Source organism: Ammodytes marinus (genome assembly GCF_949987685.1).
Source record: "Ammodytes marinus genome assembly, chromosome: 9".
Lineage (NCBI taxonomy): Eukaryota > Metazoa > Chordata > Actinopteri > Uranoscopiformes > Ammodytidae > Ammodytes > Ammodytes marinus.
Window position 1 is genome coordinate 328,817 of NC_137213.1, and position 27,794 is coordinate 356,610.

At 40.6% G+C, this 27,794-nt stretch overlaps 1 protein-coding gene across 1 annotated transcript in view; it reads right to left on the reverse strand.

The window, feature by feature from the left end:
- The window catches only part of tmem70 (transmembrane protein 70), a 56,376-nt gene extending 31,815 nt beyond the window's left edge, over positions 1-24,561 (reverse strand). The window contains exon 1 of the mRNA XM_080034751.1: positions 24,330-24,561. Coding sequence (XP_079890877.1) covers positions 24,330-24,509 — 180 coding nt within the window. The 5' untranslated portion in view covers positions 24,510-24,561. The remainder of the gene's footprint in view (positions 1-24,329) is intronic.
- Positions 24,562-27,794: the final 3,233 nt, after the last annotated feature.

The window sequence follows — 27,794 nt, forward strand, 5'->3', positions numbered from 1 at the left end:
AAGGCAGTATTATGACAGCTGACGGGAGGAAAAAGAAAAAAATCATCTGACGAACGTGAGTAAACACGAAAACCTTTTTGCTTTGCTTTCTGCGCTCACCTATTTAGCTCTCTCCCTCTTTTATTAGCCCACACCTAGGCCTACACACACGTTAATTCTCACACATTTTATGTAGCTACAAGTCCAAGTGGTGGGAAATTCTGGTGCCGACTAGTAAGGCAGCGGGCGTTAAAGGACTATGCGCATCCTTAATAAATTCACGTCAGGAACTCCGCCTGTGCGCTTGCTTGTGCGCGTGTCATCTCATTAGCATCTGTACTTTGGCCACGGCACACCTCTCCCAGGTGTGCCGTGGCCAAGGGGCTGTTCCGTGCTGGAATACAGATGGCGTGGTCACACTAGCCAAACGTTCTAGACTTTAGTATGCTAATGAGCTTTGGCACGGGGCCGCGGCCCTAGTGTGAGTGGCCCCTTAGTGTGGAAGTTGTACTCAGTGAATTAATAGCACATAGTTTGAAGTTTGCAATACTTATCCCTGAGGGCTCATAATAAACATTAAGTGTGTGATCATTATGTCAGCCATTCATTTTCTACTGTATGTATGCTCACTACGAAGGGCGTCTTGGAGCCTCGGCCGCAGTGAGCAGCAACATGAGCTCGCAGCTGCTTTTGCTGTAGGCTAGTCCACAGGCTATTGTCTGTCAACAGCGCACATTTTTTTACTCGCCCGCCCTTTAAGCTTTCACTCTATCTTTTCAATAAAATGCGAGTGAGCCCAGGTTGATGCCCAATAAAAATTCACTGAATAGGATAATATAGGCTATTATCTGCATTTTGCAACATATTCACATCACTATACTATTGATTGAGAATCTCCAATGATACCAAGAGGACATGCTAAAAGTTAATAATAGCAAAATGCAATAGGCTCAGTAAAGCAATTTAATTTTTCTGACTGGTAAAAATCTGGCTGGCTGGTATATTCATAAAAGCTATACAAGGATAATATAGTTATATTAAGTAATATATAGTTAGCCATTTCCATTTATTTGTAAACATGTAAAATGCATTTCCCCAGAGGGGACAGGGGGACACAGAAACAGGTGTAGCCTACACATAGGCAGTGTCATGGCTGTCCATATATAATCCTCTATTCTTTATAGGCAAATCATGTTAAAACATTTTTTATTGATAATTGCAGCTTGAAGGCAGCAGCATTTAATTTTGCAACCAAAATGATGGGCATTTTATATATACAGGTCCTTCTCATATAATTAGCATATTGTGATAAAGTTCATTATTTTCCATAATGTAATGATAATAATTGAACTTTCATATATTTTAGATTCATTGCACACCAACTGAAATATTTCAGGTCTTTTGTTGTTTTAATAATGATGATTTTGGCATACAGCTCATGAAAACCCCAAATTCCTATCTCAAAAAATTAGCATATCATGAAAAGGTACTCTAAACGAGCTCTTAACCTAATCATCTGAATCAACTAATTAACTCTAAACACCTGCAAAAGATTCCTGAGGCTTTTAAAAACTCCCAGCCTGGTTCATTACTCAAAACCGCAATCATGGGTAAGACTGCCGACCTGACTGCTGTCCAGAAGGCCATCATTGACACCCTCAAGCAAGAGGGTAAGACACAGAAAGAAATTTCTGAGCGAATAGGCTGTTCCCAGAGTGCTGTATGGCACCTCAGTGGGAAGTCTGTGGGAAGGAAAAAGTGTGGCAGAAAACGCTGCACAACCAGAAGAGGTGACCGGACCCTGAGGAGGATTGTGGAGAAGGGCCGATTCCAGACCTTGGGGGACCTGCGGAAGCAGTGGACTGAGTCTGGAGTAGAAACATCCTGAGCCACCGTGCACAGGCGTGTGCAGGAAATGGGCTACAGGTGCCGCATTCCCCTGGTCAAGCCACTTTTGAACCAGAAACAGCGGCAGAAGCGCCTGACCTGGGCTACAGAGAAGCAGCACTGGACTGTTGCTCAGTGGTCCAAAGTACTTTTTTCGGATGAAAGCAAATTTTGCATGTCATTCGGAAATCAAGGTGCCAGAGTCTGGAGGAATACTGGGGAGAAGGAAATGCCAAAATGCCTGAAGTCCAGTGTCAAGTACCCACAGTCAGTGATGGTCTGGGGTGCCATGTCAGCTGCTGGTGTTGGTCCACTGTGTTTTATCAAAGCCAGGGTCAATGCAGCTAGCTATCAGGAGATTTTGGAGCACTTCATGCTTCCATCTGCTGAAATGCTTTATGGAGATGAAGATTTAATTTTTCAACAAGACCTGGCACCTGTTCACAGTGCCAAAACCACTGGTAAATGGTTTACTGACCATGGTATTACTGTGCTCAATTGGCCTGCCAACTCTCCTGACCTGAACCCCATAGAGAATCTGTGGGATATTGTGAAGAGGAAGTTGAGAGACACCAGACCCAACACTGTGGATGAGCTTAAGGCCGCTATCGAAGCATCCTGGGCCTCCATAACACCTCAGCAGTGCCACAGGCTGATTGCCTCCATGCCACGCCGCATTGAAGCAGTAATTTCTGCGAAAGAATTCCCGACCAAGTATTGAGTGCATAACTGAACATAATTATTTGAAGGTTGACTTTTTTGTATTAAAAACACTTTTCTTTTATTGGTCGGATGAAATATGCTAATTTTTTGAGATAGGGATTTTTGGTTTTTCTTTACTTTTTTGCCAAAATCATCAATATTAAAACAATAAAAGGCTTGAACTACTTCAGTTGTGTGTAATGAATCTAAAATATATGAAAGTCTAATGTTTATCAGTACATTACAGAAAATATTGAACTTTATCACAATATGCTAATTATATGAGAAGGACCTGTATACAGTCCCCTCCATAAGTATCGGAACAGTGAGGCCAATTCCTTTATTTTTGCTGTAGACTGGAAACATTTGGGTTTGACACCAAAAGATGAATATGAGACAATAGCTCAACATTTCAGCTTTCATTTCCAGGTATTCACATCAGGATCCGATACACAACTGAGAAGATATCATTTTTTGAAAAGGAACACCACATTTTTAGGCAAGCAAAAGTATTGGAACAGATAGACTTTAAATAAATTAAAGTGACTAAACCGTAATATTTTTTCGCAAATACTTTGCTTGCATTAACTGCATCAAGCCTGTGACCCATTGACATCACAAAACGTTTGCATTCTTCTTTTGTGATGCTTTTCCAGGCTTTCACCGCAGCCTCATTCAGTTGCTGTTTGTTTTGGGGGGTTACTCCCTTCATTCTCCTCTTTAGCAGGTAAAATGCATGCTCTATAGCGTTTATGTCTGGAGATTGACTTGGCCAGTCTAAAACCTTCCATTTCTTGCCCCTGATGAACTCGACAGTGGTCTTCAAGCCCCTTGGATTTTGTGCCCCTCCACTCTTCCTCTAGACTGTGGAACCTTGATTTCCAAATGAAACGCAACATTTAATTTGGATCAGTGATGATTTAAGGTATCATGTCATCTGCTGCTGTTGGTCCACTGTGTTATCAAGTCCAAAGTCACCACAGCCATCTACTAGAAGATTTTAGAGCACTTCATGCTTCTGTCTGTTGACAAGCTTTATGGAGATGACAATTTCCATTTCCAGCTAGACTTGGCACCTGCCCACGGTACCATAAACCACTGGTAACTGGTTGACTGACCATGGTATTACTGTGCATGAATGGCCAGGAGCCAGACAACTTTCCTGACCTGAACTCCATAGAGAAACTATGGACTATTGTCAAGAGGAAGATGATACACACCAGACCCAACAATACAGACGAGCTGAAGGCCACATCAAAGCAACCTGGGCTTCCATAACACCTCAGCAGTGCCACAGGCTGACAGCATCCATGCCACGCCGCATTTAGGCAATAATTCACGCAAAAAGGGGCCCAAACCAAGTACTTAGTACATATGCATGATTATACTTTCTAGAGGGCCGACATTTCTGTATTTAAAATCCTTTTTTTATTGATTTTATGTAATATTCTAATTTTCTGATATTTTGAATTTGGGGTTTTTATAAACTGTAAGCCATAATAATCACAATTATAAAAAATGAAGGCTTCACATATCTCACTTTGCATGTAATGAGTCTGTATAAGATATTATTTTCACCTATAAAGTTGAGTTACTGAAATAAATGAACTTTTGCACGATATTCTAATTTTTCGAGTTTCACCTGTATGTCTCGAGCCTTAAAACACAGAGCCATGTCGGCAAACAAACTCCCCCCCGTTAGTTTCTGTCTACAGCCGACACAATTACAATCACCAGCGACGCATTCACAGCGTTTAAATAAAGCCTCTCATTTGTATTACCATTATGGCTTTGATGCAAATACTGTAACATTACGGCGGCAGCTAAAGGAAAAGGGCAGTTTTCACTTTTATTTTCTGCACCTCAACCTCTGCTGTGGGAAGAAAAAAAGGGGGGCAAAGTAAGTTGATTGATTTGTTGACTCGCGATCTTAATAAGTCGTTCACATCCCTAATATTGAGTTGGCTCTCTCTTAAAAAAAAATCAACAAAACCCACCTCATGTGTATTTGAACCAGTGACGTTGCATTCTATGCTGCGCACGCCATGAAAATTAGATAAAGTAACAATGCAGCGCTACGCAGCATCAGGCAGGAGATACAATGTGGCGTCGCGCAACAGCCGTCATCAATGGGTTAAACATGTAATGAGATATCTGAAAGGCACAAGTGAAAAAGAAATGTGCTTCACAAAAAGCCCCAATGAAAAACTGCAGCTACACGCCTACAGTGATGCAGATTGGGCAGCTGACACAACTGACAGGCGTAGTACCACAGGGTATTGTGTAAGTCTAAATGAAAACGGACCTTTGATCTCATGGAAAACCAAAAAGCAGCCCACTGTTGCATTGTCGACTTGTGCAGGGTTCAACATAACTTTTTTTTTCCTACTGGCCCGCCGGGCCAGTGGATCCGAGTCTTACTGGCCCCTTGTATATTTTCACTGGCCCTGCACACACTTTTTTTTTCTTCATAATTTAGTGTCAATAATTATAATACCTGTATTAGAAAAATAAAGAAAGATAACCAGATCTAAAGGGAATACTGTAACAGTATAGATATTCCCTTTAGATTTGGTTATTTTTCTTTTAGTTAATTATATGAAATGTTGATATTGCTCATACACACAATATAAAACCAGGCAAACATATTGAATTTGAAGCCTACAACTGAAAGTATGTTGAAAGAGTCGGCCAGTATTTTAAAGTCCAGTAGTTTGATGGTTGTTTTTATTCTTGAATTTGGGCAGTTTAATGAATAGTTCACCTGCAGAAGTCATGTTCAAACATAAATAAAAAATAAGAGATGAAGGTCAGGGGCCGTATTCACAAAACATTTTATCTTAGCGCTAAGAGTACTCCTAAGGAGCACTAAAAGTTCTTAGTAAGGAGTAATTTCGTAAAACCTATTCACAAAGCTGATAAGACCAACTTTTACTAAGGAATGGGAGGGACTCCTTAGCTAAGACTAAAGGGCGGTGTTGACCCTGTTGCTATGGATGATGTCATGTTCATACCTTCTATGCCTACAGTGATTGGCTGAGAGGGAATGAGAGCAAAGAGTGAATTTATGATGGAAACACTGTGGGAGATATCCATATCGTGTCGCTGTATTAAAGTAAAGAGTTTTTATTTACAATTAATGACAAGTGACACTGATTTAACATGAAACCAAGATATTGCAGGGTTTCCCACACATTTGTTCACAATTAACCTACAATAGCGCCACATAGGTCTATTCATTTAAAATGAATCATTTTAAATTTTACAATGATTTGAATCGGAAAAAATATCCTCATTGAACAGCTGCACGCCATACACTCTCACTGTATTTCTCTCAATGGCGGACTATGCAGCAATAGTCAGACAGCGACAAACCAGGAAATTCACAATTTAGAAACAACAGCCGGCAAAATCGTAAAGTGCATGAGGAAGGAAAAAGGCGAGACGCGCAACTATACAGTAGCGGACCTGTGGAACGATGCTGGGAAGCGCCACATATAGGCCTAAAATTAAACCCAAACGTGACACCAACAGTACCTTTCAGTGCATCGTAAACCCAAAGCAACTGGAGGAAAAGGAACTTAATAAACATTTTTTTATATAAATATAATAAATATAAATGTGTCTAAACTTTCTAAATATAGCTTTACTAAGATCATTAAACCCTTACAGCTATTAAAGGTACCTTTTATAAAGCTCACTAGCATTAAATCTCTCCAAAACACCATCAAACGGTTGTCTGTGATTTACTCTTAGTGACTTAGGAGTCCTCTCGAGGACTCCTAGCTTTTTATAGATTTAGGAGCTAGTTTTAGCGCTAAAATGCTTTGTGAATTACACTTATCTTAAAAAGTTAGGAGTCCTAAAATTAGGAGTGAAACGCCCCTTATTTTTGAGAGTTACTCCTAAATCAGCACGTTAGGACCTACTCTTAGCCTTAAAATGTTTTGTGAATACGGCCCCTGATCATTCTTTGTGGTGTGGTAGGCTGTTTTTATTACTTTCTCTATATGCATTAGGGATGTGAATGTGTCGACCGAATGACTGGTTTTCCACTTGCGCTCAAGTTGACTTTAAAAATAGAATAGAAATCCGAAAATCAGTGGGTTATGCCGTTTTTTTAATGGGAGATTTCACCGTGTATGTGAGTTCACGTCTGGTCGTGAGCGCGCTGCAGGAGTGTCACTTCAGCATGAAGTGTCAGCTTCACATAAGAGTCCGGTGTGGGACCATTTTTTCAAACTATTGATAAAAAACAATGCAGTGCAAAATATGCATCATAAGTTAAATGCTCGTCTAAGACTATGACGTTAAATCACCTTAGAAACACACAATGCCTTCGTCCGATCACAGCAGCGTTTCACCGTGTGATCTCGCCAGCGAGTGAGCCGCCGCGCAGATGAACTGTGGTTTGTGGCTAAAATAATAACCGGGGATATTCTCCCCGTTAGCGATTCCAATTGCGCTCTGACCCCCTCCGAAGTGTGGTAACTTGAGAGGGGATATCCGAAAAGACGAATTTCAATGTGCCTCATGTACAACTGACAAATAAAGATAACTTAACTAACTTAACTTAACTTCAATGGGAAATACTTCCGCGATCTGATTGAATGTCTCGAGCCTGAAAACACAGTGCCAAACTGCGCGACTAGAACTGTACAGTGAGCGGAGTCCCTCCGTTCGTTTCTGTCTACAACCGACACTATCACCGGAGACGCATTCACAGCGTTTAAATAACGCCTCTCATTTGTATTACCATTGGATGCAAATACTGTAACATTACGGCGGCAGATAAAGGAAAAGCGCAGTTATCATTTTCTGCACCTCAACCTCTGCTGTGGGAAGAAAGAAAGGGGGCAAAGCAAGTCGATTAATTTGTCGACTCGCAGGCGGACGGTAGGCAGCTCTGCCAACGGAGCGAGATTGAGTCTTAAATAAACACTGCTTTCATTACGACTCTCAACGCGCATTTCAATGAACCATGATGTAGTCTACAAAAAGATACTGAACTGTGATTGGCCAGTCACTGGCCCGCCTGGCCAATCAACTTGCCCTGCATATGATTTTACTGGCCCCGGGCCATACGTTATGTCAAACCCTGTTGTGAGGCGGAGTATATGGCGTTAGCGTCTACTATACAAGAGGTATTGTACCTAGCTCAGCTGCTAGACGGCATTGACAGACATCAATACCCAGCTCCTAAGGTGTATGAGGATAACCAAGGTGCAATAGCGCTAGCAAAAAATCCTGTGAACAGACAGAGGTGTAAGCATGTCGACATAAAATATAATTTTGTGAGGTCAACTGTGGGTGATGGGAAGATAAGTTTGAACTTTTGCCCCACAGAAGAGATGGTAGCAGATGTGATGACAAAACCTGCAACACAGTTTAAGTTGATTAAGTTTGCAAAGTTCATGTTTGGAAAGAAGAAATGTGCATGAAGAAGGCAGAAAACCATAATGTTTTGTTTTGTTATTAAAGTATGTACCAATGTGAGAGCAAGTGGGGGTGTTGACATGTAAAAGTATATGCCCTCCATTGTCACAATATGTTGTATTTACTTTGTTATAGGGGAGACCGGGGTAAGTAGGCACTCTTTTTACTCTAGTGAGAATTGTTCATCACCTAAACATCTTTCAATAGTTATTCCTACATTAAATTGAAGCTTAAAGGCCTACTTCACCGGTTTGAATATGAAGGTGTATTGAATTCTGAGATCCTATGTAGTATAAATGTGCAAAAAAAATTGAAATCGGTTCATCCTAGCCTGAGAAAAGGCAGAAAGAGTGTTTTTTTAACCCTATATTTCTCTTTCTCGTGACATCACAGAAAGAGAAATATAGGGTTAAAAAAAACTTACTTTGTAAATATTACTGTGATGTCACAGTAAAAGACATCACAGTAATATTTACAAAGTAAGTTTTTTTTTAACCCTATATTTCTCTTTCTGTGATGTCACGAGAAAGAGAAATATAGGGTTAAAAAAAACACTCTTTCTGCCTTTTCTCAGGCTAGGATGAACCGATTTCAATTTTTTTTGCACATTTATACTACATAGGATCTCAGAATTCAATACACCTTCATATTCAAACCGGTGAAGTAGGCCTTTAAGGTGTTGGCTTGAAATGTGAACGCCTCACTTTTTCTAACTTATTGTAATAAAGAAGAAATTTACCATCAAAGACACTCTAACACATTGTGACAACCAACCCCATCAAGGGGTCGGTTGTCACACTATGGGGTTGTTTGTCACAATGTTATCTTTATGGGAAAAATCTTAAAAAGAAGGCAAGAAAGCAGGGGCTTATTTCAGGTAGCTGGTTTTGAGGCAACCCAGAGTTTGTTCGCTCTGAGTTAGTGGAAACTCTCGGTTTTCGGTTCAGCGCAACCGAGAGTCAGTTACTGCGGCAACATACGCCGTGGGTCTAACCTGCTGGATAGGTGGTTAGACCTACCCTGAGTTTGTTTTCACTTTACGCTGCAGCTCCGACTGAAGAAAGAGTCACTGTCACAACGCAACCCTGTACAGTTTAAAGCAAAATCACTCCATAGAAATCTCCATCGGGATGTTTTTATAATTTCCTGATGATTTTACGTTTGATCGATCATTTATCTGATCAGTAGCCTTGTTCTCAGCCCTCGTGCCGTTCATATGCGGCCACCTTACACATCGTGAACATGCTTTACATTCAGATTAATAAACCTATTGTATTGTATGTATCTCGTTATTTATTTTTATCATTATCAGTAGTTTTTTAACATCTGTGCCACTGAACATAGGCTATTTATGTATATTGAAATGTAATTCTGCGGCTGCACGCGATCGTTACTGTTCACTTGTGTCATCCCAAAGTCACAGACAAGCCTCGTTAAATAGCCCAATATGAATATAGAAATAATATAATAATTTAAACTGTGATCACTAGAGGACAAGGGATCTGGTAATAAAACAATCAGGCTCTACAATGGAAACTGTCACCTTATGTGTCAAACGTTAATATCTTTCACTCCCCATTTAAAAGAAGCAAAAGTCTGTTTCCTGCACAGTAGGCCTAGGCCTATTATAGCTTGCCTACATAATAGGCTACAGCGAATATAAAACACTGTCAGCAATGCTTTGCAGCGGCAGTTTAATAATTTTGTTGCTGCTGATATGCGTAACTCAATTCTTAAAATAGACTTGCTTCTCATACGGAAGCAATGATGCTCTTGACTAAAAAATTTTGCACCGTTTTTTTCTGAATTGCCGAAGTGATTAGATCAGAGTTATGAGACAATATCCCCGTTCATTCTTCTCCATAAGCTCATTCGTTAATATTTCTTACTCTAGTGGGAGGAGCGGAGAAGTTTTCTTTTTTTTTCTTTTTTGAGAAGTGGAGAAGTGGGAGGATCAAGCATTTGTTTCTTCTGTTTCCATGGTGAATCATGTTATCAGCGATCCATTGACGATGGCTTTTATGCACACGCTCCACCCAGAGTGAACACGCTCAGAGTTGATTAACCCAACGCTGATCCACTGTTCTGAAACCGAAAACCCAGAGTTGCTCGTCAACCCTGCGCTCTGAGTTGACCAACTCAGAGCGCAGGATTAAACCCAGAGTATGTAAAACCAGCTACCTGAAATAGGCCCCAGAACTACATTTGAAAGTTTAATTTCATTGTCAAGTTGAAAAATAGGCCTACATAACTTTATGCATCTTAACACAAAATGAGCAAGGAATTAACAAAAAGGAAATCCATATTAAGACCAACCTACGGTATGTAACAACATAAAGAACAAAACAAATAGGTCTAACAATAATAGCCTACTCAACTAGGATACACACATTCACTATCTGAGTTACAGTGATGGCAAATGTAGGGTCTGCTCACTCTAAGCAGAGATTGTGTGCCCACTGGTTGCACATACAACACTTCTCCCTTACCTCCCCTGAATGGGTGCTGGAGAACGTTTCCATACAAACCAAACACAAACTATCCTCTTCATCTGATGAAGACTCCTCCTCCTGTCTCTTTCTCTTCTGTTTCTTCTTCCCCAGCTGGGTTTGAGAGTGCACTGGGGTGCAGTAGCCTTGGCAACTGGTCTAGTTTGGGATGCACTGGGTCGTTTTGATTTTGTTGCCTTTTTTCTCTTTTGCATACTAGCTGCCTTTTCTGCTCAATTCTCTCCTTCTCTGGGGTGTCAGTGAGGATACAGCTTGACATTTTCTTTTGTTATTGGGTTCCTTTCCTGGCTGCCCCCTTTGGATAACATGTGACAACCAACCCCCCAAAAAATGTGACGACCAACCTCAACTGGAATTTATTGCTAGCATCAAGGCCAACAACCATCTGACAACTAATTAGCTTGCTAAAAACAATCTAAATTATAGCTTACCCTTCACACTTTTTTAGGGTAACAAGTGTTTTGTTATAAACCCATTGTGTAAAAGCCTAGAAGAAAAATACTGAGGAGCTAAATATTTTCAATTTGACATGAAAAACACTAACAGTCCTCTCACCTCAAATGCAGCAGTCTAACTCCAAGGAAGACTATGTAGGTGACCTCTGATCCCAGCTGTGGATATTTACATACCAAAATTTAACAGACAGCGCCTTCTGGTTCCGAGATATAACGATTGTGACAACCTACCCGTGTGACATATTACCCCGTTCTCCCCTACAAAGGTTGCGTTCCGAATCGCATACTTTCTACTATATAGTATGTAGAAAAAAGATTTAGGATGTCCCGATTCTTGTGGCCAGATTTAGGATGGTTTAGAAGTACCCGGATGTCCTACTTCATGCGGCCAAGCTTGTTAGTGTTGAAAACCATAGACATAATAAAGAGTAGACGCCGCATTGGCCGTTGGGCGCGAGAAATTCGGCCGCCATCTTGGACCGGTCAAATGTTAGTTCCTTAGCAGCAGAAGAAACAGGATGCCAGAGCACTTTGCAGCTTATTCCTGCTCAAATCGGCGGCCCATCGCAAACAGGACTCGGGGATTACTTTTCACAAGTAAGATTTAACATTACCGTACTATTGGTTGTATTTTGTGAATATAATATTACCAGAGAGTTGTGAACGAGCGAGGCTCTTTGATATTACTGTACTGAAATCTTAGCTAGCTAGCTATGCTATGCTATGTTTACTGTGTCCGGTGTTCACCCGGCTATGAACTGAGACTTTACCGCAGCCTAATGATATGATGTGGGTATTTCTACTTTAGACATTTATATCGTAATGGTCCTGGACATATTAAAATTTCACTTGTTTGCTGCCACTCATATTAAACAAACACAAGAAGTCTGGAGCGAGAGAAGAAGAATGCAATCACCAGAGAAAAGAGGGCAAAGACCACAGTGAAGAGTCTTTTGGTGGATTTTATATCCATATACAATTTGCTATACTATATTTATGATACTATATTTGATATTTCAATCTGTATATATACAGTTGTGTATACAACTTGATATACTATGATTTTTTACAATTGATATATTTATTATTTATACAATCCATATATATGTATGATACCATTTTGTACTGTGTTCCAGTCGAGCATGGTACATATGGAGGGTGGATGTTTCCCATTGAAAGCATTAAATATAAAAAAACAAAACAGTGTATCCCACATCTCATTAAAAGAGAAGGGCAACCAACTTTTTCATACAGGGTGCAGTGATGAGTTTTAAAGCAGTCACCTGTAATGAATCTAAGAGCTATAAATGACTTTTGTGTCAAAATTAGATTTTTTTATATGAAGATATATAAGGATAGAACCAGCTTCCCTATGGTATGTAGAAAGAGGGTTTTTCAAGCGGTGTTTTTATCAGTGCTGGACTATGGGGATGTAATAATTACTAATAATTAAATAGTCCTTCTCTGATATTTTCTTATATCTAACACTGTAACTAACTAATACATACCATTGGGAAGCTGGTTCAATTCCTATATAAAAATCAAAATGGTTGACGCAATTTGCAATCAAGTTTATCAATATGAGATTTAAAGATAGTTTTTCATCAAGCCAGATGACTAGATATTTGTATTCAGATACGTTTTCAATAATGGACCCATTGACAGTGGAAATGCATAGATTATTATGGTCAATTTCTCTTGCCCTTGAGAACAACATTAATTTTGTTTTGGTCTGATTAAGAACAAGTTTGAGTGAAACAAAACAATTCTGAAGAGTATTAAAGGACAGTTGCAGATTCTCAATAGCTGATTTAGGTTTTTTTGGTATGTAGAAAGAGGGTTATTGAAGCGGTGTTTCTATCAGTGCTGGACTATGGGGATGTAGTTTATAAGCATGCGTCTGCTTCTACCCCAAAACCTTTGGATACAATTTATCATTCAGCTCTTAGATTACATTACACAGGGCTGTACGCTTATTTTTTTAGGTGGTAGCACTGGTGCTAGCAAGCAAAAAAAATCAGTAGCACAAAAATAAATTCAGTAGCACACAAAGTATGATCGAACACTTGCATAACCTTAACCCATGCATTTAGCTCTAATTACCTTTGAGCCTGTCATCTTGGTCTCATTTGAAATTCTCAATTAATATCATATCCTAGTGTGTGCAGTAATAATTGTAGAAAAATTAATAGGGGTGCACTGATTGCAATTTAGACAAAATCTTACCTGCCAATTGTAATTTTTTGCTGATTCAGAATTATTTCTCCCCATAAAATTAATATCTATATATTTTCTGTATATTCATATCATTATTATATTCATAATAATAAACATTTTTGGTAAATGTCCTTCTGTTAATTAAAACCAAACTTTAAAACATTAAACATAGCCTATTAAATAAATAAGTATACATATTGGTAAAAATTTGGAATAAGTTAAATAGGTTGTTGTGAATGTGTTGGGAGTAGTTCTTCAGTGGCTTATCAGTTATTTAAAACTTTGTTTAAAAAGACTACTGTTGACTGCTCTCTGCAGCTGAAGCAGTTGATGTTCAAGCTAGCGCACTGCAGGGCTGTGAAGCGTTAACTTCTTGTTCTTACCGGCTTCAAAATAAAAGTCAACTCACGTTTGGCTAGTAATAGGCTTTTAATGTGAAGGCGCACAGGAAATGTTCTGTTTGCACACGCGCTAACTTAACTGCGTGCCGTCTCCTTCCGGTTATTACCGTTGGTGAAGTGTGTTAATCGCCGCACAAGCACAGGTCCCGAGCACACATCTTTCACCAGCCAAAGTGGAGGGTGGACTCAATAACTTACTTACTTAAGACTACATTTACCCGAATTTGGAGAGTGTTAATGTAGAGCCCTTTAAGCAGTGTTGTGCAGCACTCCTCTGTGTCTCAGACGGACAGCATCTGCTCATTAGCAGGCTGTCGCACTCGTGCGAGTGGAATTGTATTCATCATCGTACGTGATCAATTTCAGTAGCAAATGCGATCAAAACTGTCGCACTGTACAGCCCTGTTACAGGTGATTGCTTTATCACTCATCACTGCACCTTGTATGCAAAGGTTGGTTGGCCTTCAGCCCTTCTCTTTTAATGAGATGTGAGATACACTAGTTTTTATTTATATTTAATGCTTTCAATGGGAAACAGCCACCCACATATGTGCACACTCGACTGGAACACAGAGACCTATTGTACCCGGTCCAGTGAGTTACTCCTCCTAAAGCTTCCCCGAGCTCACTCCAGCCTAGGAATGACTGCCTGTCTGTCTGTCTGTCTGACTGCCTTTTCATGTAGTGCCCAGTAGCGGCGCCAGGATTTTGATTATGGGTGGGCCTTCAGAAAACTGGATGGGCCAGTTAAAATAAGACAAAAAAAAAAAAAACACAGCGTCATCATCGTCATCTCCGTTTCAGCACTTTTCTGCGGCGCTGAGGACAGCGACTAATACCTATGTGGCTCTTCCGTCGCTGTCCTCAGCTCAGTGCTGAAGCGGACAAAGACTTGGCAATAAGCCTAACTTCATATCTCTCTTGAACGTTCAATGCACAAAAAGACTAACGGAATTATATCTTTGGAGGGTGAGGGTCTGTTTCTCTCTCCATTTATTCTTAATTCATTCTATTCTTATTCAGATCAGAAACACATATGAAATAACATGGAAAAAACTCAAAAACAGCAGGGAAACGGTCCCATTTCCAGTCTTTGAAACCCGCATTTATGAATCTGTCTTCATAAGCTGCTTCAGGGAAATGACGACAAGTGTTACAAAACACAGCATCTCTTGAGATGCTGTACTCCAGCCACAGGAATTTGGAGTACCACCTGTCAGAAAAACTCCTAGCTTTCCCTGATATGTGTGTGGCTGGGAAGGTACGGAGTTTGGGCTGGCTTGCGGGCTCATCTATTGATGACAGGTCTAGCGGAGGTTTCTGGGGAACGGCGTTTGTTCTATGCTGCTGAACCCTGTCTCCTATAACACATAAAGCGCTATCATAAGTTAACTTACTGCCAATATTATTTTTCCCTCCAGAAAATGTACATACAGACAGCCAGACACTAACGTTAATGCAACCTGATATCAGAAATCCCACTGATGTCTGTGAGATCAGATTGCATTAACGTTAAGTTAGACTGTTAGGCTACTTGCCTTGCTGCCGGTGTGAGGGGGTGACTACGGGAGGTGATGGGGGAGAGCTGCCGAACTGGATGGTAACTCATTTGAAGAGGCAGGAGTTTCCTCCTCTTGCTCCTCGGAGTGTTTCTTAGTAAATTTAAAAGAAAATAAACTGCTTTGCTTGGCCATTGTCATAGATTTTGTCATAAAGCATCGTAAAGCTTGCCAAATCGCTCTGCTTGTCCGGCGTCTCCCTCTTAGTTACCGTTGCTAACTCATGATTGGTCAGAGGCGGCTCTGAGGCGGGAGTCCGGGACTCAGCCTGGCGGCAGGCGCCACACGTGGGGTAGAAGCCGCTGATTGGCTGAGAAGCTTTCATTCAAAGCTTTCCTCGGGATGCTTATTGGATGAACAGCTAGGATGGGTGGGCCCAGCCTAAAATGGGTGGGCCTGGGCCCACCCGGGCCCATTAGTAGCGCCGCGGCTGGTAGTGCCTCTATGCTCTGCAGAGCAACTTAAAAATGACTGCTCTTCCAACTTCCTTTTGGTTCATTAAAATATATGATTTCTGAATTTTACACATCTGACTAACTGTTTTAGCTGAATTCATTGTTAATTTAGTATTTTATTTTTGTTATTTTTTTTTGTATTTTGTATAGGCCTACTTTATTTAAATTAATATATTTTATCCTATTTTATTTCTGTTCTCTGTTTGTTATGTTATCCTTGTGATTGTCTTTATTGTGTATGCTTGTCGTCACTGTAAATGAGGGAAACCTCAGTGTTTTTGAGTGAAAATAAAGGTTATTGATCGATTGATCTATATCTATACCTATTTGTAAAATTTGATGTACTATATTTACACTTAATATATTTATACAATTCTTATAGCTATACAGCTTGGTACAGTATGTTAACAATTATACATTTAATACAATCCAGGGTTCGACATAACCAATGGCCCGCTGGCCCGGGGCCAGTAAAATCATATGCAGGGAAAGTTGATTGGCCAGTCACTGTCCCGCCCAGGCCAGTAACGGCCAATCACAGTTCAGTATCTTTTTGTAGACTACATCATGGTTCATTGAAATGCGCGTTGAGAGTCGTAATGAAAGCAGTGTTTATCAATATAATAAACATAATATTTATTTACTATAATATGTTTCTAAGGTGATTTAACATCATAGCCTTAGACGAGCGTTTAACATTATGCTGCATATTTTGCACTGCATTGTTTTTTATCAATAGTTTGACACTTTCAAGTACAAGTGACGCTCCTGCAGCGCGCTCACGACCAGACGTGAACTCGCATACACGGTGAAATCTCCCATTAAAAAAACGGCATAACCTTCTGATTTTCGGATTTCTATTTTTAACGTCAACTTGAGCCCAAGTGGAAAACCTTGTTTGACACATTCACATCCCTAATGCATATGGAGAAAGTGATAAACACTGCCTACCACAACACAACGACTGATCAGACCGTCATCTCTTTTTTTTTATGTTTGAACATGATTTCTGCAGGTGAACTATTCATTAAACTGCCCATATTCAAGAATAAAAACAATCATCAAACTTCTGGACTTTAAAATACTGGCCGACTCCTTCCACATACTTTCAGTTGTAGGCTTCAAATTCAATATGTTTGCCTGGTTTTATATTGGAGCATTATCAATATTTCATATCATTAACTAAAAGAAAAATAACCAAATCTAAAGGGAATATCTATACTATTACAGTATAGATATTCCCTTTAGATTTGGTTATTTTTCTAATATAGGTATTGTATTATAATTATTCACACTAAATTATGAAGAAGAAAAAAAGTGTGTGCAGGGCCAGTGAAAATGTACATGTGGCCAGTAAAACTCGGATCCACTGGCCCGGCAGGCCAGTAGGAAAAAAAAGCTATGTTGAACCCTGCAATCTATATACACACAATTTGATATAGGCTACTATGTACAGTTTACACACACATATATATATATATATATATATATATATATATATATATATATATATATATATATTCTTAAAGCTCTCCCTCCTTCCTGTAGCTTTTGAAAATAATTGCTTTGTAGCTTTTTTTTTAAACTGGATCATGTTTGGACATTGCTTTAGCTAGGTGCTCATACCACTCCACAGTTTCACACCACCAATTGAAATGCATTGACTTTTTAAAGTCGAGCGAACAGCTGGCGTCTTAAAATGTAACTTTTCCCTCAAATTATATTCCCCTCTCTGTCAAAAAACAGTTTTTGAATAGGCCTATTAGCTGGTAGCAGTTTGTTTCTTGCTTTAAACATGTTTTGTGCCACTTGATAGTCAACCAGGTCATCAAACTTTATGATAGGCCTACATAAATGTAAAAACAGGAGGTTGTGTCATCATAATATCCTGCTTTATTGATTGTTCTTAAAGCGGCTACGAGTAAAATTTAAATATCTTTTAAACAGCCTCATGTTTCCTCTCATAATCATAAATTACCTTTAACAGCAAACCCATCAGTGCAAAGAAATGCGTTTTTATATAGTTTTTATTACTGCGTTTGATCTGGTCGTACACCCAGTCCGATTTTCGGTTCGTGCATGCAGGCTCTTTGGTCACATATCCGTATGGGTCGCAGATTTCAGTGTGTCGCAGGAACGTGATTTGAGAAGCCTATCCCTCCAGGTGAGGGAAGGGGAGGGGGAGCCTTGTTTGAGACAGTTATTTGTCGTCATAATGACTGATAACGGGGCTGAACCATCAAAGAAAAAAAAGAAAATTCAATGAAGAAAAGCTAAAAGGGAGAGTGATAGGCGGGCGGGAGGGCGTTGCCAAGCAACATATACACAATTTCACGGAGCAAACCTAGACTGCAGTGTTTACTCCTAAATGAATGAGTGGTAGCCTACTCAAACAAAGTTTACTTTGCCTCACCACCAGCATCATCAGATGACCTTTATTCATCTGAAATAGTCATTATTTACAACAACATAAACAAATTACCTCATCGTGATCCATACTAACTGCTGTCTCTCGTTCATTCGCTTTGTGTGAGGACACATATGGCGCTTTTCCACCGCATGGTATCAGCTCGACTCGACTCAACTCGCATTTTTGGCTTTTCCACTGCAATTTCATGGTACCTGGTACCACGTAGCGGCTGCTTTTTTGGTATAGCCTCGCTCTAGGTTCCAAGCGAGCTGAGCCGATGCTAAAAGGTGACGTCGGCAGACGGCCGGCCACTGATTGGCCAGAGACTATTGTCTGGCCAATCAGTGGCCAGAGACTACCGGCTTCATTCTGTTGTTTATTCTCCCCAATTCTCCGGGACTTTTGAGTGTATTTACGCCGCGTGCAGCCTTCTCTGGCTCTCTTTCATTTGATTTGCATCACAGATCTGAATTTATTTTCCATATATTCGCTAAGCTCACCCAGTGTTGGTTGTTGGGGAAGTTACTTATCATACGAGAGGAGACATGTAGGGCAGCTAGCAGCTAGGCTAATAGTAGCCAGCTGGGACAGACATGATAGCGAGCGATTACATTACAAGCCTCGGACTGAACTGATTACCTCAATAAAATATTCAGGCTGAGACACGGCTTGCATTTGAAAACACGTATCCTGAAACAAGCACTAAGCAGTCAACTTTATCATGCCCGTGTTTACGTGCATAGGGATGTACGTGACGCATCCCTACAGCTGACTGTGTGGCAGAGTCACACATCGGGACAACAAACATCCCTTTTAATGGCCCGTAGCAATATTCTTCTACTTCTTTTAGCAAACAGATACAAGGGGGGTATTTCTTAAACATTTTTCATCCGTGTTTTTGGCGGTTGGTTCAGTTAATAGTGCAACAATTGCTCGCAATTTCTGCTCTGCTACTTTGCTCCGGAGTAGGCTTTCAGCCCCTTACGACGACCCCGCCCACGTTCAGCAGGTACTATTTGCAGTGGAAAACGACCCGTGCTGCTACCAAACCAAGTTGAGTCGAGTCGAGTCGAGCTACATTTGCGGTGGAAAAGCGCCAATAGTCTTTCAGCTCCGTGAGAGGTGACACTGCATCAACTCATTGCAATCAGGTGTGTGTGTAGCACTGACTGGCATTAGTTGATGCTGTGTCACTAACCACTCTCACGGAGCCGAAAAGAGTCCGGTGCCCTCACACTTTCAACACACGGACATGCACTATATTGCTTCCTGATCATTTGAATCTTGCACGCCCGGCACGAGCTAGAAAACAGCTTCACGACAGCTGGCGTCGTAAAAATACTACCGCTTTTGTCCAAAGGGGCCGCCAACGTTTTACTCGTAGTGGCTTTAAGGCTCGTTTTTTAAGTGTGACTAGTGTTAGCAAGGCAAGTTTATTTATATAGCACAATTCAGATACAAGGCTATTCAAAGTGCTTTACAGGGGCAAGATTAAAATACACAATACACATTAGAAAAGCGAATGAATAGAAATAAAACATTTGAATAAAATTACAGGTTAAAATTGAAACAGAAAAGTCTTCAGACTTGATTTAAAAGCGCTGAGAGTTGCAGCAGACCAAGTTTTCTAGCAATGAGCTTTTGTAAGTTAAATAAATAGATAATATGTCTGTACTTGTTTTACAATTATTGCACATTGTCCTTGTGTGTGTGTTTCAGTGCCCGTTTGTGTTCAGTGCAGTGATGGCTTGTGGAAAGAAGCTGTTTCTAAGTCTTCTACCATAGGCCTAAAACAACTGTCATGTATATCTAATGTATTCTATTATTGTTTATAGGCTATGTATATTTATATATCCCAAATCATATATTTTTTATTCAACTTATTAAAATAGCTGACGTTAATGCTCCTATCTGTGTCTGCTTCTCTATCATATTTATAGTGTGTGATTTGCAAAATCACATCATAGGCTATCATAAAGGTGACCAGACGTCCCCATTGTTGGTTGCCTGTCCCTGGCTAGAAAAAACTACATGTTCCCGTTTTGTTTTTGAAGACACAACATTAGGTTTTTCAATATGATTACTAGTCAAAATGGAAATGTCTCAGAATCAGATCAGAATCTTCTATGACTGTTAAAGCGGCTACGAGTAACATTTAAATATCTTTTAAACAGCCTCATGTTTCCTCTGATAATCATAAATTACCTTTAACAGCAAACGAGACCATCAGTGCAAAGAAAGACGTTTTAAATAGTTTTTATTACTGCTTTTGGTCTGGTCGCACACCCAGTCCGATTTTCGGTTCGCTCGTGCAAGCTCTATGGTCACATATCCGTATTGGTTGCAGATTTCAGTGTGGCGCAGCAACGTGAATTGAGAAGCCTATCCCTCCAGGTGAGGGAAGGGGAGCGGGAGCCTTGTTTGAGACAGTTATTTGTCGTCATAATGACTGATAACGGGGCTGAACCATCAAAGAAAAAAAAGAAAATGCAATGAAGAAAAGCTAAAAGGGAGAGTGATATAGGCTACGGGCGGGACGAGGGCGTTCCCAAGCAACGTGTATACAATTTCACAAGAGCGAAACAAGACTGCAGTGTTTACTCCTAAATGAATGAGCGGTTGGTACTAACACAAAGTTTGCTTTGCTTCACCATCATCAGATAACCATTATCTGAAATAGTAATTATTTACAACAACATAAACACATTACCTCATCGTGATCCATACTAACTGCCGTCTATCGTTCATTCGCTTTCTGTGAGGAGTCGGACACAATCTTTCAGCTCCGTGAGAGAGAGTAGCTAGGTGACACTGCTACATCAACTCATTGCAATCAGGTGCGTGTGGCAGTGACTGGCATTAGTTGATGCAGTGTCAAAACCACTCTCACGAAGCCGAAAAGAGTCCTCACACTTTCAACACACAGACATGCACTATATTGCTCCCTTCTCAGTTCACACTCACGCGCCTGGCACGAGCTAGAAAACAGCTTTGCGACAGCGGGCGTCGTAAAAATACTACCGCTTTTGTCCAAAGGGGACGCCAACGTGCCATGTTACTCGTAGTGGCTTTAAGCTCACTATGAATATTAAAACACGTCGAAAATCATAGCAGTGTTTCCCCTAGAATTTTTTTTAGGCCCGGTGGTAAGAGCTGATAAAGAGTATGCGCGCCGCGTGCGTACCAAATTTCTAGAAGAAATTGACCAAAACGAACCCCATTTGGGATGAGCCTCTTTTGACAGCCCGTTAAAGATGAGGGCATAGGGTTATACTTTCACATTCATCAGTACGTTTGTACATGTGGTGTTTCTCACAGGATTTAGATCAGGATAGATCCTGCTGGGTGAGAATGGACCTTCTAGGGGAGTCTGGGGGCATCCCCCTGCAGAAGAAACCTTATCCTTTTAAAGTTAAATACATCAATCTGGTGCACTTTGAGAGGCGAAATCTGTTTAATTCTGTGCTCTGTAAACAACTGTCATATGTCCTGCCTATAACTATTTTCTGTAATAATTTGGAGACACGTAAACTATTGAAGAAAAACACGTGGATTTCAATAAAAAAAAACAATAAACACTAAGATCTAATATAGACAGGTCCTGTCTAGTACTCATTTCTGGAATAATCTGAATCACCTCACCTTGAAGCTAGCCTACTGAAACATTTTTTTTATTTATTTTTTATGCAAATAGCCTTGTTGAAAATTAATTAATTAATATAGGCTACACATCATGATTAGCCTATCAACATGTGTCCTACATAAGGCAACTTCCCTATTCCGACCATTATATTTCATCTAGCCTATTTCTCAATTTAAAACATAAAAATAAAGTAGGTCTAGCATTGAAAATACAAAAAAATAAAGCTTGTAGGCCTACTATGGCCTGCTGTTTTCAACAGTTAAAACAATAAATAAATTAATATGTCCCCTGAAAATAAATGAATGCTTTTCTGAGAAGAATGCCAAAGGCAGTAGCAGTGAGGCACTTCTGTAATCTACTGAAACGAGTGCATGCCGTTTTTCCAGCGCTGTCTCTGCTGTTGATACAGATTGGTTGTGTTGCCACGGCGACGTAGCGATTTTAACTTTCTAAGTTTTGCTCAGCACTTTTTCCTGTTCAACGTCCCTGTTACCGAGTCCTTAATATCTCCATAGAGCAGGCGCTGGTTTTATTTTCGCCACTAGTTCAACGTTTGCTTGCTAGTCATGCTCCTGCTCATTGGCTTCCGTGTCTAACAAGTGCGCACCGAATGCACACACGCATCGCGCCGCGCGCAGAACACATACACACACGCAGATCAGCTGATGGGATGATCAAACGAGAGGTTGTAAAGACAGGTGCACACGAGGGGTAGACCGACAGTGCCGCGCAGACGCTCGCAAATGATTATTACGGAATCAATGATTTTTTTGAAGTCAGGCTGCTATTGGCCTGGCGGGGGGTCCCGTTGTATAATGGTAGGGGAAACACTGCATAGCTACATGTATGATCTTTGCAGCAAAGAAGACCGCGTGAAAATCAGTTTGGTATTTAATGAGATATGATTAATTACATGCGCTGACAGTTCATTGCACCTGTCAAACAGACTACACTGAGTGGAACGTTTGACCGGTCCAAGATGGCGGCCCCACGGCTCGTCAGCGCCAATAGGCAGTAGCGTTCGATGCGGCGTCTATTCTTTATTATGTCTATGTTGAAAACTGCATCCTATTTGGGCGATTCTGACCCACAAGCCATTGCGCACGTGAAGTGACGTCACATCGACGAAGCCTCCATATGAAAACAAACGGGGATGCGACGGATATGAAAGCAAGAGGCAAGATCAAGGCGCAATGTTATGATAAAATAAGAGAGTAAAGTATGTCCCAATAGTATGCCTACTGCATCCTAACTAGATTATTTTTATCGTCGGATGTAGTATCTAGTAGGGATGTTAAACGATTCATTATTTGCGTGTCGACGTGTCGGAGGCATGAATCGACAAATCGTTCGATTTACTGTGCCATTAAAAAAAAGAAAAGGCAGTGTGCCTTTTTTTTGCGGCAGCGGCACGAAGTTGTGGTGCTGATAAACTGCGCTTTCCTTTAAAAAACACTGGTGCCGCTCGCTGTGTGTGTTCAGACTTCATCTGCATCAAAGCCTTTTTGATAATAAAATGAGAGCCTTTAATTCTAAAAACGCTGTCCATGCATCGGAGGTGAATGTAACTTACTCGGCTGAAAACAGAAACTAACGGAGGAGAGCGGCTCACTGTACAGTCCCTTCAGTCGCGCTGTCAGCTTGCCGACATGCCTCTGTGTAGCCTATTTAGACTTGAGACATACAAACAGATCGCGGAAGCCGTTCCTGTAGACAACGTTAACGGGCAGGATAGCCCCGGTTATCATTTTACCCATCAAACCACAGAGAGCTTTTTCTGAGCGGCGACTCACTCGCTCATACTTGCGAGGTCTCCCGGTGATAGTCACCGTCACAGCGCTACTCGCTGCTTTGTCCGGGCGGAGGCTTTGTGTGAAGGTGATTTAACATCACGGTCGTAGACGAATGCTATAACTTTATGCTGCATATGTTGCACTGCACTGTTGACCCACACTGGACATTTAATGCACATAGCAGAAATGAAGCGCCTGCAGCGCGCTCGTGACCACACGTGAACTCTAATAACGGACGTCTCCCATGTCCCCAAAACATCTAATAAAGTAAAACCCCCGATTTACCGATTTCTATTTTTAGAGTCGTCTTGAGCACGAATTGACACATTGTTCACATCCCTAGTATGTAGAATAGAAAAAAGAAAGAGTATGCGATTTGGAACGCAACCATAATATGCTGTATGCAGTGTCGTGACTCGTGTGTAAAGCGGCAGCCAATAGGATGTCCCTGAATGGACATGTGACCTAGGAGAGGTCAAGTGAGCATGCGTTTAATAAACGACTGCAGTTCCAGTCAAACAGCAATGATGCCCCACTGTGTGTTATTTGTACATTTATTATATTCGGCCTAGCACTGGGTATGCACGCCAGGATCGTTGAACGAACCATCTCTGCTAACAATGTTATTTCTCGTTTACATGTTACAACTTAAAATGTTGCCAATACTCCTAAATCAGCACGTTAGGAGCTCTTTAGCCTTAAAATGTTTTGTGATTACGGCCCCTGAACAATCGAATATGATCTTAGCGGCTACTGCTAACTGAGCCCAGCTGAACTAGTTTTCCTGAATAATGCAGACATGTCCCAGTTAAGTATTAGCTTACTGACTGCACAATGTAGGCCTTTTTGAGGAAGACACAATGTGAGTTGTTAGTGAACTACCTTGGTGTTGGTGTTGAGTAGCGACCTTCTGACGGCATGCGGCTGCTTTACACTCTTTGCAATAGTGAAGAACGACGCGGTGACCTTGGTTCCATGTCTCACAGCCGTCCTGTCAAAGTTACTGAACGACTGAGAAACAATACAGGGTCGTAATCTACGAACGATATTTGCAGATAACATTGTTCGTTTCCAAGCGATCCTGAGCGATTGAATTACACTTAACCCGGAAGTACTTCCCCTTCTTCTTCTTTAGGGTTTATTAGCGGTTGGCAAATCAACTTGTAGGTGCATTACCGCCACCAACTGGACTGGAGTGTGAACGAGAGATAAATGCAAAAAGGAAAAATAAATAAATAAATAAAATAAAACAAACAAACAAAACCTAGATTCTTTCTGCTTCATCAATTTTCTTTAGGAACTTAATAATACTATGATACGCTTTGCCTGCGGTCTTCCCCCAAAAGCCCTGGTAGTGAAAAGTCGGTGTGTTTTGCCTTGCTGACTGAAAAAGGTGGTCACTCTGGGCACTGTACTCATTACAATGAACTAATACATGCTCAACAGTTTCTGGCTGGTAACAGTGTGGGCATTTCCCATTTGGATGCTTGCCTATTTTATGTAGGCTAATGAATAATTCAGGGGCCGTAAACACAAAACATTTGAAGGCTAAGTTGGTCCTAACGTGCTGATTTAGGAGTAACTCTAAAAAATAAGGGGCGTTTCACTCCTAATTTTAGGACTCCTAACTTTATAAGATAAGTTTAATTCACAAAGCATTTTAGCGCTAAAACTAGCTCCTAAATCTATGAAAAGCAAGTCACTAAGAGTAATTCACAGACAACTATTTGATGGCATTTTGGAGAGATGTAATGATAGTGAGCTTTACAAAAGGTACCTTAATAGCTGTAAGGGTTTAATGATCTTAGTAAAGCTATATTTAGAAAGTATAGACACATTTATATTTATTATATTCATATAAAAAAATATTTATTAACCCATTGATGACGGCTGCTGCGCGATGCCACATTGTATCTCCTGCCTGATGCTGCGTCGCGCAGCATTGTTACTTTATCTAATTTTCATGGCATTCCCAGCATAGAATGCACTGTCATTGGTTCAAATACACATGAGGTGGGTTTTGTTGATTTTTTTAAGACCACGTGACCACCCAAAAGTTGTGTGGTTTGCCGAAAATCACGTCAATCAAAAAAATTAAATAAAAAATAAATACGCCAGCTATGTCGGCGACAGAACAGTTAGTGGCGTTTGTTGCGCAGAATCAAGGTCTACTATAGACTACTGACGAAAATCACACAACACATTGCATCTATTTATTAACAATATTTAATAATTTTCTAATTCATCTAATTTTGACGATTTTTAGAAATATTTGTTGGTTTGTAAGCGCTAAGGGAGCATGTTTAAATAAAACCTGTGAACCTTAACTTTTAAATTTATTTTATTTCATGTTTCTATGTGCTACACAGGCTTAGATATTAAGGTTTTGGTAGACTTGACAATTCGTATTTTTTCAGAAAACCCTCAGGCATTAAGGACATGCATCCTAGATTGCCATAGTCATCAATGGGTTAAGTTCCTTTTCCTGCAGTTGCTTTTGGTTGAAGATGCACTGAAAGTTACTGTTGGTGTCACGTTTGGGTTTAATTTCGCAGCATCTCCTCCGTTCCACAGGTCCTCTGTCTTGATAGGTGCTCGTCTCGCCTTTCTCCTTCCGCATGCACTTTACGATTTCGCCAGCTGTTGTTTCTAAATTGTGAATTTCCTGGTTGGTCGCTGTCTGACTATTGCTGCATAGCCCGCTGTTGAGAGAAATACAGTGAGAGTGCATGGCGTGCAGCTGTTCAATGAGGATATTTTTTCCGATTCAAATCATTGTAAAATTTAAAGGTCACATATTATGCTAAATGCACGTTTTAAATGTGTTCTAACATATCCATGGGGCCATGGTGTGCCTAGAGACTGCCAAAATATAAAAAAAATAACAATCTCTCCTTTTCTCACTCTCCCCCTTTCTGAAACCCCCACCCCTCCCCCCCAATATACTCCAGTCAGAATTCTCGCCGACTATTAGGGGAGAGTGGCCTAAGTTGTGCAACTTTTCACTCAAAGTGACTTTAAAGTAAGGCCTTGACAGTCTCCAACTCAAATATGTACATATATTTTAGAGTGTTGTGCATCCCTGGCAATACAAACTTTGGATCTGGAATAACTGTAGAAGAAATATAGCTTTCGGAAAAAAAGTTGTCTTGTTGCACAACTTGCCCCCGGTGTGGTGTAAGTTGTGCGGTTGGAGAGAATACCATGGGGTGAATTGTGCCATTGATATATATCTCATAAACTGTAATGCAAGACAAATCCATTAGACAATTACTTATTTAAGGTGTATTTAAAGTAAATAAAGTAAATAGGTGACAAAGATTGAAGGACAATTTTCTTAAACAAGGCCTAGCAGATCTAGGTGGTTTTGCCTGCAAAGCTCACAATGACAAAGTCACCATCATCATCTTTCTGGCCATCTGGGGCCGTATTCACAAAACATTTTATCTTAGCGCTAAAAGTACTCCTAAGGAGCACTAAAAGTTCTTAGTAAGGAGTAATTTCTTAAAACCTATTCACAAAGCTGATAAGATCAACTTTTACTAAGGAATGGGAGGGACTCCTAAGCTAAGAATAGAGGGCGGTGTTGACCCTGTTGCTATGGATGATGTCATGTTCATACCTTCTATGCCCACAGTGATTGGCTGAGAGGGAATGAGAGCTAAGAGTGAGTTTATGATAGAAACACAGTGGGAGATATCCATATCGTGTCGCTGTATTAAAGTGAAGAGTTTTTATATACAACTAGAACTGCAAGCAGTTGTGAACGGAGGCCAAGCCTCCCATGCGACTCGGGATCGGGCGTCGTCTTCCGCGGCGCCGGCCCCTCGCTTCACGGAATCCGGGGATGTAAAGTTTTTGAATGTGGGATGTTTGGTTTGGGAGTTATAGACCAAAAGACAAAAAAATCACAGAGAAAGATGCTGAAGTGTGTTTTTGGCGCCCCCTTTTGGAGCAATTTAAGGAAAAAGTAGAACCAACCTGAGAACCATAGGACAAACACATGTGTGAAGTTTGGTGTTAATAGGATGAATCGTTTTGGATTTAGGAGCAGTTTGGCACAAGGTAGCTAATGTGCAAATATTTAAAACGCTACCGTTTGGTCTCCTGACATTCGTAGAAAAATTCTTTATACAACTTTTGCTCGTGGGAGTCGGTAGAGCATAATGCTTTTGGTTTCGTCCAAATCGGGCAAAAACTGTAGGAGGAGTGTGTTTTGGTGACTGAAACAGTTTTTGCAATGTGGCGAAAAAAAATCCTGTACGCAAATGGGCGTGGCCTATCGCAAAAGATGCAGCTGACTTGTAGGCATCTGTGGATATAAAGTGTTTGACTGTGGGATGTTCG